The 11,175-nt window shown below is 55.2% G+C and overlaps 2 protein-coding genes across 2 annotated transcripts; both read left to right on the top strand.

The window, feature by feature from the left end:
- The first annotated feature begins 583 nt into the window (after positions 1 to 583).
- Positions 584 to 7,727, top strand: Kcnk4 (potassium two pore domain channel subfamily K member 4). The gene is made up of 7 exons (XM_046445382.2): positions 584 to 1,311; positions 1,494 to 1,759; positions 4,565 to 4,688; positions 4,815 to 4,975; positions 5,148 to 5,334; positions 5,787 to 5,926; positions 6,856 to 7,727. Exons 2-7 carry the CDS (start codon positions 1,571 to 1,573, stop codon positions 7,234 to 7,236), a joined length of 1,182 nt encoding a protein of 393 aa, XP_046301338.1. The 5' UTR covers positions 584 to 1,311; positions 1,494 to 1,570; the 3' UTR covers positions 7,237 to 7,727.
- Positions 7,728 to 7,836: 109 nt separating this feature from the next.
- Catsperz (catsper channel auxiliary subunit zeta) lies at positions 7,837 to 11,065 on the top strand. Its single transcript, XM_058579676.1, has 5 exons — positions 7,837 to 7,942; positions 8,156 to 8,474; positions 9,866 to 9,945; positions 10,140 to 10,206; positions 10,849 to 11,065. The coding sequence occupies exons 1-5, from the start codon at positions 7,922 to 7,924 to the stop codon at positions 10,956 to 10,958; spliced, it is 597 nt and encodes a 198-aa protein (XP_058435659.1). The 5' UTR covers positions 7,837 to 7,921; the 3' UTR covers positions 10,959 to 11,065.
- The last annotated feature ends 110 nt before the right edge of the window (positions 11,066 to 11,175 follow it).

Here is an 11,175-nt window from a genome sequence, read left to right as displayed (position 1 = left end):
GGTTGGACCCACAGCGACCCTTCTCCGGTTTTTCTGCCATCCACTGTCGCCGGCTAGCGAAGATCTGGGAGCCAGGCGGCCGCAGGTACAGGGCTTAGTGCGAGAGTGGTGGCGGGGAGCGCCGGTGGCTAGGGCGCGGCACTGAAGAGAGGAGCGGCGCTGGAGGGGTTAAAAGCGGGAGGAGGGGGCTTCAGTCGGGGAGGGAGGGGGTCCCAGCCCGGGCGGCCGCCCGCTCCGCCCCTGCTGCCGCTGCCGCCTCCGCGGCCCAGCCGGCACCGGCGAGGCGGCGCGGGAGCCCCGGCCGCAGCCGCAGCGGGGCCGACAGTAAGTGCGCGGCGGGCGCAGGGATGCAGGGAGGACTCCTGGGGATCTGTGCCCGGAGGGGGCGCGTGACAGGCCCGCTGGACGCCCACCTCCGGCGGGTGGACACCTCCGGGAGGGGTGCTTCCGCACGTCGCCCGTCACGCTCCGAGGGAGGACGCGGGGGAGGCGGTGGGAGCAAGCTGCGGGAGTGCAGCGTATGGGGTGGAGGGCGCTGCGCGGTGGCCCTGGTCGGTGTGTGTGCGCACGTGTGCGTGGACCTTCTGGGGTACAGAGGCACGGCGAGCTCTCCCGTGGGAGTCCAGTGTGCCCAGGGGCGACGGGAGTGTGCCCGCGGAGTACTGCGTGCAGCCTGGGCAGTGAGGCGGGCTGGAGCCGCAGGGTGAAGCGTGGGCGCGCGGGTCTTTGTGCCCGCGTGTGGTGGAGCAAGTCAGGGCGAGCGTGTGCGTGTGTGGGGGCGCCGCCTCCTGCTGTCCGGGGAGCTGTCAGCTGTCCGGGGGCTGCTGCATCGGTCAGGCCCTTCCCGCCCGGCGCCTGGTCCCTTCCGGGAACCCTCCCTCTCCTGGCTCTCAGCCTCTCCACTGCGCTGCGGCCGGGACCCGCCCCTGGGTTCCTCGAAAGTCCGGAGGGGTGCTGGGGGGGACCCTAGAGGCTCCCTGCCTGGCCCGTCGCAGCTACCCTGGGAGCCAAGAGAGGCGGGAAGAGAGGGAGGCGCCGCGAAGATGCTGCCGCAGCCACAGCGGGCGAGCCGTGCTTGGACCATCCACGTCCCCGCCCTGCGCACCCAGCCTCGCCTCCCACTTTCTCTTCGTCCCCCTCTGCCTTCCTGGGAAAGCCGGTTTCCCCACGCCCCCACCCCAGGCCCTCGGCATTCCTCATCACCCAGCCTCTCCCGAGGCAGGCTGTCTCTCCTACCTTCTCCCTTCCTGATGCCCTCCTTTTCTCACACCCTGGAGCCCCTGGACAGGGGCTGAGGGCCAGGCAGTGGAGGTAAGAGGGAGGGTGGAGGTGGGAGGGCTGGGTGTTCCTTCCTACTAGACGGATGTGAGGGGTACAGCCATGTATAGAAAGGCTGGAGGTTTTGAGGACCTTGGGTATGTAGAGGATCAAGAAGGAGGGTGTGGGTTATCAGGCCAGTTTATTGACCCTGGCAACCCTGGTTCTGCCCGCAGTGACCGCCGCTCCCCAGGAGCCCTCTGCCCCACCTCCCCAGGCGGGCGGCGGAGCTGGCACTGCCCCTGGACGTGCCATGCGCAGCACCACACTACTGGCACTGCTGGCATTGGTCCTGCTCTACTTGGTGTCGGGTGCCCTGGTGTTCCGGGCCCTGGAGCAGCCGCACGAGCAGCAGGCCCAGAGGGACCTGGGGGAGGTCCGAGAGAAGTTCCTGAGGGCCCATCCATGTGTGAATGAGCACGAGCTGGGGGACTTCATCAAGGTGCGTGGGGGGCCAGGGCCCCTTCAACAGACCCCCACTAGGTCCCTGTGCTGGGGTGCTGCTTCCAGATGCGTACCCCTAAAGACTGGGTACAGCTGGGGTGGGGGGTGCTTGGCAGAGACTGGGATCCAGATCTCAGTTTTCAATATGGCGGCCACCCGGTCCTTTGTTTTGCTGGCGGTGCTTGGCACCTTGCTGTGCTCCTGGAATGTCTTCTTGAGTGTTCGTGGGTAATTGAATGAAGGAAAAATGAATGAATAAATGGCTGGAGCACATGGGATGTTACTTTTGCTCTGGTCAATTCATCCCATTTAGGTTGCCAGTTAAAATCCAACAGGCCCAGTTCCCCGTGAATTTCAGCTAAACAACCAATGCCATTTTAATATAAGTATGTCCCATGTAATATTTTTACTTCCTAAAGCTGGCAACCCTCCTCCACTGGCTTCTATACATTTTTGGAGTCACAGATGCCTTAGAGAAACCCAAGAACACTGTGAACACTTCTCTCCATCCCCCAAGTGTGCATAGAAGCATACACAGATGATTCTGGAGTATTCCTGTTCTGGCACTGGGGAGAGGGGTTAGGGACCCCTTCCCCCAAGACACAGGCTTACCATAGCAGACAAGTGGGTGGGGCCAGAGCTCAGCTTCCCTGAGGCACTTTTGGTCAACCTCCATCATTAAGGAAAGCTCTGAGCTTCAGCTTTCTGGGTTCAGTTGATGAGCTCCGCTCCTTTCTCTGATTTCTGAGTCACTGTCATATGACAATCTATGATTTAACTTTAATAAATTAATAATTATTACTTTACTGATGAGCACCCCTGTTCCCTGCCTGTTCTTTGTTGAGGGAGGGGCTTCTGTTGGGGAGCCTCAGCATTCCAGCACATTCCCAAGGTGGCAGGAACAGGGTAGAGATGGGGGGGGAGAGGGGCCAGCCAGGACCCAGGTGGCCTGACATGCCTTTGACACTTCCAGAAAGCAGGACAAGGCTGAGAGGCCTGGGCGCAGAGAGTGTGTCTGGCCAGACCACAGGGCAGAGGGAGGGAGGGAATCTGACCTATTTTATTTGCACAATGGAACTGCTTTTTTCCTGGATAAGAAAGAAGAAAAGGAGGGGCAGGACCTAGAAGGGAGGGTGGTGGCAACTGCTTTACTTCTTTTCCACCATAAGAGTTAACTCTCTGAATTAGTCAGTTGTGCAGCAATTGGACACCTACTGGGTGCTAGTATGGGTTGTGTTGGGCAGGAGAGTGGATCTGGGGGTGGAGCATATGCAGACTCTGCCTTGGAAAAGGCCACATCTAGGTGAGGAGAGAGGTCCAAGGACAGACCGGTCACTGTACAGTGCATGGAAATGGAGTTTCCTCTCCTTTTTTAAGCACTCATGTGGGCTGGGTGCAAGGGGGTGAGAAGAGAGATTCAGGGGCCTTGGGGATAGCTGGCACATGAACAGAGCCAGGTGAGAGAGATAGAGTTTAGGGACTGCGGACAAATCACTCCCAGTTGAACAGCATGGGTAAGGGCGTGGAAGCTGGAAAGCTCTGGAGTGTTTTGCAGAACCTGAAGTTAGCAGATGCCTAGTCATTTGAAGTAGAAATTAGAACACAGGATGACGAAGGACTTTTTCCCCCTAAGTGGTGAATTTATTGGAAAAGTGTTGCAAAATAAAAGTTAAATCACTTTTAATTAGTATTTCACCTCTTGCTTTTATTTTAAAATCATCATTAAAGGAAATGGAATCATCTTAGATAATCTGGGGGGAAGGCTGCTGTAACATGGGGTGACAAATCAGAGTCCCAGGAGAGAAGACTGGGGAAAGAGGTGATTGGGACCAGCTTGGAAAGGGGTTTGTGTGCTGATCTGGAGAGTCTAAGCTTTATTCTAACAGAAGCTGTTACTTTAGTAAGATGAATTTGGAAGGGGTCTTGCTAATGAGAACTGTAGTCAGGGAGAAAAGAGATGGCATATGCCAGACACTGTCCTTGTGCTCCTCTGGGGAAGGTCCCTCTACACAGCTACCTCCTTATGCTCTGACCTCCCATCATCTAGGGCAAGCACTCTCAGAACACAGACCCTATCCAGCGAATCTGCAGGCTAGCAAGAGGGGCAGACAAATGGACACTTCATTCATTCTCTAATATTTATTGAGCACCTAGTATATAACTTCTGTGTGGTGTGCATGTGTGAACATCCTAATATTGGAAGCAAAATTTGCCAGTATAAGAACATTTTTGGAGGGAAAGTCCATAACTTTCTTTAATTATCTAAGGCAAGGGACTCAAACTGAGTCTCCATGGGGGCAGTGGGAGTGGTGGGGTCTGTGGAAATCTGGAAATCACAGGATGAGATTGCCACATGGGAAGTTATCCAACAAATACACCAGGCTCACTCTGTTCTAAGTGCTTTAACTCTTGGGGACAAATCTGTAAGGTTGGTACTGCAATCATCACCAGTTGATAGATGCAGAAATGGAGGCACAGAGGGTCAACTTGCCCAAGGTTGCACAGCACCAAGATTTGAACCCAGGGAGTCTGGTCCTGACTATAAAATTAGCAATCTATTGTGTGAAACTAGGGGTCTGGTGACTTGAATGTTCCTGAAACATTGTGGAGGTCCCACAGACTTGCCTGCAGGTAGATTAGCTACCCAATTTGCATCCTTGGCTGTAAGGGACCATATTCAAGGAGATGAGAGGGAAGGGGAGAGGTGTGGTGGGGGATAACACCCTAAAGGCTGGTGGTGCAGGGAATCGGCCCAGATAGGAAGGAAGGACTGAGGTTCCTCCTTCTGTGCCTTGTCCTGCAGGATGTGGCTAATGCCCTGGGAGGGGGTGCAGACCCAGACACCAACTCGACCAGTAACAGCAGCCACTCAGCATGGAACCTGGGCAGCGCCTTCTTTTTCTCGGGGACCATCATCACCACCATCGGTGGGGGAGGAGATGCAGCATGTGGAGGGGGGCAGGGGCAAGGAATTTCCTTATAGGGGAAGATGCAGGGAGAGGCAGAGGGTCCCGTGGCAGCGCCTAGACTCCTTGCACCGCCTCTCTGCCCAGGCTACGGCAATGCAGCCCTGCGCACAGATGCTGGGCGCCTCTTCTGCATCTTCTATGCGCTGGTGGGGATCCCGTTGTTTGGGATCTTGCTGGCAGGGGTCGGGGATCGACTGGGCTCCTCCTTGCGCCATGGCATCGGTCACATCGAAGCAATCTTCCTGGTGAGCTACTCCACATCCTTCCTACCCTCATGCTGAGCTGGGATTGCCTTCCTTAGGTACCTGCCCGGGAGCACACACCCTCAGATGGCACAAGCTCCTGGGGCTGGGGCGGGGGGATGGGCGTAGAGGTTGTTGGTGTCTCTGTGGTTCTGCCTACCGCCCCTCCCTGCAGAAGTGGCATGTGCCACCAGAGCTGGTGCGAGTGCTCTCTGCGATGCTCTTCCTGCTGATCGGCTGCCTGCTCTTTGTCCTCACGCCCACATTCGTGTTCTGCTATATGGAGGACTGGAGCAAGCTGGAGGCCATCTACTTTGTCATAGTGACGCTCACCACCGTGGGCTTCGGTGATTATGTGGCCGGTGAGGCTGCTTTTCCCTATCTGCTTTCTTCTTGTCAAAGAGCTCTGCACTCTCCCCTCTCTGAATTCCAGGAGGCACGTTTGCTTCTACTCCTAAATCCATCAGGAATGCACCATCACAGTCTTCCACTCATGCGACACATTAACATGCACATTGACATCCCTGCATGTGTGGGTCCCATGCATCCTCATACATACAAATAGTGCACCTCGCCCACATCATGTTCTTGCATGAGATCAGCCCTGCTTGCATGCTATTACCTTGCATGCCTTCAGCTTGTACACGCTGATCTTCCTGCACACAGTCACACACTCTAGCAGATCCCCTTTCTCCTGGGAGGGCGTGCTCTCTCAAGGAGCTTCGAACAGAGGCAGTGAAGCCCAGCAGTGAACCTGGGCTCACAGGCTTGCCCTCAAATCAACTTCTTTCCTTCTTCCCTGGGGCTATTCCAGGCGCCGACCCCAGACAGGACTCTCCAGCCTACCAGCCGCTGGTGTGGTTCTGGATCTTGCTCGGCCTGGCCTACTTTGCCTCGGTGCTCACCACCATCGGAAACTGGTTGCGAGTGGTGTCCCGCCGCACTCGGGCAGAGGTACGAGCTCTTGGGTTGGTGTAGCACTAGTGTGCATTGCACTCCAGTAGCTCGTTGGCCAGTCTCTCTCCCTTCTAGAGTGTGGTTTCTTCACACTAGGGCTTTCAGGCACAGACTGAGACCCCATATGTGTCCTGCTGGAAGCAGAGCGGTAAACTCAGATTTGAGTTTACTGGCTGTCTGCCCTCATGGAAAGGGTTGGCAGATTTCTGCAAATAAACATGGAGAAAGTCATGGGTTTTAAGGAGGCTATTGAAGAGGCTGAGGCAGGAGGACGGCAAGTTGGAAACTAGCCTGGACGATTTAGCTAAGACCTTGTCTCAAAATGAAATAAGAAAGGCTGGGGAGTACCTCAGTGGTAGAGCCATTTCCCTAGCACATGTAAGGACTTGGCATTTGTTCAATAACAAAATTTTACTATATGTCTAAAAAATTGCAAGAGATATACTATTCTAAAAATTTTATTTGCTATTTATCTAAAATATACATTTAAGGGGCTGGGGTTGTGACTCAGGGGTAGAGTACTTGCCTAGCTTCTGTGAGGCACTGGATTCGATCCTCAGCACCACATAAAGATACATAAATAAAGGTATTGTGTCCATCTACAACTGAACACACACACACACACACACACACATTTAACCTGTGTTTTGCAACCCTACTGAGAGCAACCAGCAGGACAGTGGTGCAAAGCTCTCCCAGTACTGGAGGGGATTCTGAAATAAACATGGGGTTTTCTAAAAGGTGATTTGGGGCTGTGCAAGAGGGGAGAGCATGAAGCCTAGGCGAGGAGCCCGATCCTCCACCTGCTGAGTCCGGAGGACCGGGCAAAAGGCATCCTGATGGCTGGTTGGAGAAGGGACAGGCTCCTGGGGTTGTAGAGCAGGTCAAGGACCCCTGGTCGAGGATTACTTTTCCTCCCCGCGCAGATGGGTGGCCTCACGGCGCAGGCTGCCAGCTGGACTGGCACAGTGACCGCGCGGGTGACCCAGCGAGCCGGGCCCACTGCACCACCGCAAGAGAAGGAGCGGCCACTCCTGCCCCCACCGCCCTGTCCAGCGCAGCCAGTCCTCAAACCTCAATCCCCTTCACCCCCGGAGAAGGTCCAAACGCCTTCCACGCCGACAGCCTCCGCCCTGGACTACCCCAGCGAGAATCTGGCCTTCATCGACGAGTCCTCGGACACGCAGAGCGAGCGCGGCTGCGCGCTTCCTCGAGCGCCGCGGGGTCGTCGCCGCCCCAACCCGCCCAGGAAGCCAGCGCGACCCCGGGGGCCCGGACGTCCCCGAGACAAAGCCGTGCCAGTATAGGGGCAGGATCCCCGGCCTCTCAAAGGACTTCGTTCTGCTGTGTCCCCGGCATGCTTGGCTTGTTTGACCAAAGAGCCCTCTTTCAATGGGACTGAAGCCTGGGAGGAGGCTACCGGTTGCCCGTCAGCGACCTCTCGCCCTGGCCCCTTCCTCACCTCCACCCATTTCCAGACCCCCAAGCCTTTCTGCCTCGCTGCTCTGGCCGGGCCTGTCCCTCACAACACCTCACGACTGTGCCTCAAAGCCTGCATCAATAAACATCAGTCTGCACCGCCGCGGGCGTGCGCTCGGGCATGCGGGTGGGTGTGGCAGTGCTTTCCTCGGGCCACCGTGGTGGGGCACATCTGCCCTCCCGTGGCCCCGGGCTGAGGGCCCCGGGCCATCACTTCGGACAAATTGGGTTGCACTTCGGCTCCAGTCCTTCCTGGAGGAGACCGGGTAGGGTCCGGCGTGGGAACCCACCGAAACCAGCTGGAGTCTCCCACCTCAGCACCTGGAAGAGGGATGGGTGGGGAGGGATGGGAGAGCGGTGGGGCATCTGGTGTGGAGGGCTGTGGTCTGAAGTCTCCGGCAGGCACGAGACCCGCTATTCCGGAAGGACACGCTGCCCCTCCCCCCTCCTGGAGCGTGACCCCCTCCTCCCCGCCCTGAGGCCTGTGGCGACAGTGTCCGTTAGGGCTGAACCATGGAGGAAAGGCCTTTAAAAGTAAGAACTCTTCCCGGACCCCTACCCGTCAGCCCCCCAAGTTCACCCTAGGTCCCATCCAGGCCCCTGGTGTCACTCTCAGCCCAGGCTCGGAGCTGCTCCCACCCATCCCCACATCCCACAGAGTCCCAACCGGGTCCACTCAATGTCCCCGCCCCAGCCTGCCCTCCCTCCCCGCGACCCTTGGCTTCCCTCGTTGTGTGTGGCCCACAGGCGTCGTCCAAGTCTTCACAACGCAGCGGCTCCGATAAGCTGAGCCCTCACCCCGACATTCGGAATATGTGGACCATGGCCTCGCTGTCCGAGACACAAACGAACGTGCCGCTGTCCCAGGTCTGCAACAAATACTACGAGGAGGTCACAGTCCCAGGCGACAAAACTCGCCGGCGGGCCACTTGGAAGGGCCGCTGGAAGGACGATGGAGAGTCCCTTTCTCTGAGGGACAAGGTCAGCTTCAAGACAGAGAATTTGGAATTGAGCTCCAGCAGCTCCCAGCAAAACCACGTGGATGAGAATACCAATTCCGAGTTAGGTCAGTGTGGCCTCGCCAGGTTGTGGGTGCCCCCAGGGCAGGAACTGGCCAAGGCCCCAATTTCCCTTGCTATAAAATGGGGGTGGGGGTAAGCTGAGGGGATCCAACTTTCCAGGATTGCCTGGGAGGGGCGCCAGGACGACTTTAAATCAACCAAACATTCCTGGAGCGCCCCCTACCGGGAAGGCATCTTACCAAACCCAGCTCTAGAGACTGCACCAAAAAGTTCCAAGTCAGACTTGTACCATCTTTTTTTAAAATTTTTTTGGTACTGAGGATCCAACCCAAGACTTTCAAGCATTCTGGGCAAGCACTCTGCCACCAAACTACATCACTACCTCCCCTCCAACCCCCAACCCTCACCCCTGCCCCAAGGCACTAGGAATTGAACTCTAGCGCTCTACCACCAAACTACATCCTTAGCCCTTTTTATTTTGAGACAGGATCTCCCTAAGTTGCCCAGTTTGGCCTCGAACTTACTAACCTTGAGCCTCAGCCTTCCCATAACTGGAATTACAGGTGTGCATCACTCTGTCTGGGCACTGGTTACAATTTTAAGCATCTAGCACATGCCAGACACTATTTGGGATTTGCCTCTTACCTCTTTACTTTACCCTTTCTACTTTAATCATGGAATTAGAACCAAGAATATAACATGAGAATTAATACATACTGAGTCCTGGCTCTGTGCCAAACACAGGACTTTGCTTGTATTGTCACCTTTAAACTTCATGATCTCCATAGAGGCTTGCTTTTTATATTTATTTCAGTATTGGGGATTGAACCCAGGGTGCTCTAGAAACTGAGCTACACCCCCAGTCCTTTTTATTTTTTATTTTGAGACAGGGTCTCACTAAATTGCCAAGGCTGGCCTCAAACTTGCCATCCTTCTACCTCAGCCTCCTGAGTCACTGGTGTTACAAGTGAGTGCCACCATGTTGGGCTAAAAACCACTCTTTTCTTTTTCATCTTCATCTTCTTCTTCTTTTTTTTTTTAGTTGTGGACCTTTATTTTATTTATTTACATGTGATGCTGAGACTGGAACCCAATGCCTCACACATGCTAGGCAAGCACTCAACCACTGAGCCATAACCCTCACTCCTGCAGTCTACTCTTATGACACCATTTTACAAATAAAGAAAATGAAGCCCAGAAAGTTTAGTCACTGGCTTTAAGTCTCACAGAGTGGGGCAGTAAGAATGAAACCCATGTGGGTGGGATTCTTAAAGCCTAGGATATAACCATTGTCCCATACTATCTCCAATTAATGTAGCCCATGGAGCTGGTCTTTGAACCCCACTTCCTCTCACCACATGCCTACCCATACATCTCTGCTCCAAGGAAACCCAGGAGTCTGTGGATAATTGACCCTCTTTTTTTTTTTTCCCAGAAAGCTCTTCCTCAGTATCAGCGATCAGTATCTCGAAGTACATGCCCCATCGAGCCTACTGGGCAGAGCAACAGAACAGGGTTGGAGGGGCCCAGGGAAAGGGGTAGAGGGTGTTATGGGGTGGAGGATGGATAAGGTGAGGGCTGCAGCAGTGAAAGGGTGGGGGTGGCTGGCAGGTTGGTCAGGGGTCTTGGGGCTGCAGGGATGGGGGGCATTTCAGCTGTGGGCAGAACTGGGGTCCTCAGAATGCCTGAGCCTATCACTGCTTTTCCAGCTTCCGCTGCCCCTGATGGAACTCATGGAGAATGAAGCTCTGGAAATCCTCACCAAAGCCCTCAAGAGTGAGCTCCCCTCCCCTGAGGACTTCCAGACACACACACACACACACACACACACACACAAAGATCCTGGTGGATTTTACAGGGTTTAGGTCTGTGGGAGTGGGGTTCCAGGATGTGTATGCACTGTCAGATCCTCTTAGTACTCAGAAATACTCGAAGGGCCCTTCAAAAGTTAAAAGTTGAGAAACCAGATACAAGAATACCCAAGGAGAGGGCATGGGGTGACCATTTAGTGGAGCTCCATTTAATGGAGCCCTCTTTTTAGCAGTCCGGTTTTCCAAGGCAGTTTCTCTATCTGGCCAAGAGAATGACAGCTTTTCTATGACTCTGGCTCCCTGCCAGGTGGGAGAGCTGTGAGGACTCAGTGGATTATTTGGGTAAATTTCTCCTGTTTATGATATGAATGCGCAGCTGGAAGAAGGGTCAAGACGTTTAATTACAGTAGGCGGTGCAGGTGTCCACCAAGCTGCAGGCTCCCATCTCTCTAGTTCTGGTTCTGGCCTGCAGCTAATTCTCCAGCCTTAATACTCAGTACCGGGGAGATCCAAAGTTCCCAGTTCCTCGAATCACACATGAGGCGCCTGCTAGTGGGGGGGCCTTGCTGGAGCTCCTAGAACTGAGCCAGTTCTGCCCTCCTCCAAGGTTACCGGTCCTTGATCGGCAGGGACCATTTCATGACTAAAGAGCTGCAGCGATACGTCGAGGGGCTCAGGAGGCGCAGGAATAAGAGGCTGTACTGCACTTTTCAGTGAACTCCCGACTCCAGCAGCCGCCTGACTCTAACCCTTGCCCTGCCCTGTCCCCAGACCCAACCCCATCCGCGTGGAATTTTAGCCCTAGAGAAATTAAAAGAGTCTATACGTGCTTTGTGAGTCAGTGCGTGGCTTCCCGCGTGAGGCGGACGCACGTGGCCCCGCCCTTCCCTGTGACCTTCATTCGGTCACCGCAGTGACCTTGAGTTTTCTCTGT

This window comes from Marmota monax, unplaced genomic scaffold (genome assembly GCF_021218885.2).
Source record: "Marmota monax isolate L192 unplaced genomic scaffold, Marmota_monax_Labrador192_F-V1.1 WCK01_AAM20220418_F8-fsc00038, whole genome shotgun sequence".
NCBI classification, from domain to species: Eukaryota; Metazoa; Chordata; class Mammalia; order Rodentia; family Sciuridae; genus Marmota; species Marmota monax.
This window is presented reverse-complemented; position numbering and strand designations above follow the sequence as displayed.

What these genes read in the sequence shown, in the direction of transcription:
- Kcnk4 (XM_046445382.2), top strand. Translation starts at nt 1,571, where the DNA reads ATGCGCAGCACCACACTACTGGCACTGCTGGCATTGGTCCTGCTCTAC. An exon ending in AGCTGGGGGACTTCATCAAG is followed by an intron (nt 1,760 to 4,564) that starts GTGCGTGGGGGG and finishes CTTGTCCTGCAG; the next exon opens with GATGTGGCTAATGCCCTGGG. An exon ending in CCCGCCGCACTCGGGCAGAG is followed by an intron (nt 5,927 to 6,855) that starts GTACGAGCTCTT and finishes CTCCCCGCGCAG; the next exon opens with ATGGGTGGCCTCACGGCGCA.
- Catsperz (XM_058579676.1), top strand. Translation starts at nt 7,922, where the DNA reads ATGGAGGAAAGGCCTTTAAAA. An exon ending in TGGAGGAAAGGCCTTTAAAA is followed by an intron (nt 7,943 to 8,155) that starts GTAAGAACTCTT and finishes TGTGGCCCACAG; the next exon opens with GCGTCGTCCAAGTCTTCACA. An exon ending in GGGCAGAGCAACAGAACAGG is followed by an intron (nt 9,946 to 10,139) that starts GTTGGAGGGGCC and finishes CTGCTTTTCCAG; the next exon opens with CTTCCGCTGCCCCTGATGGA.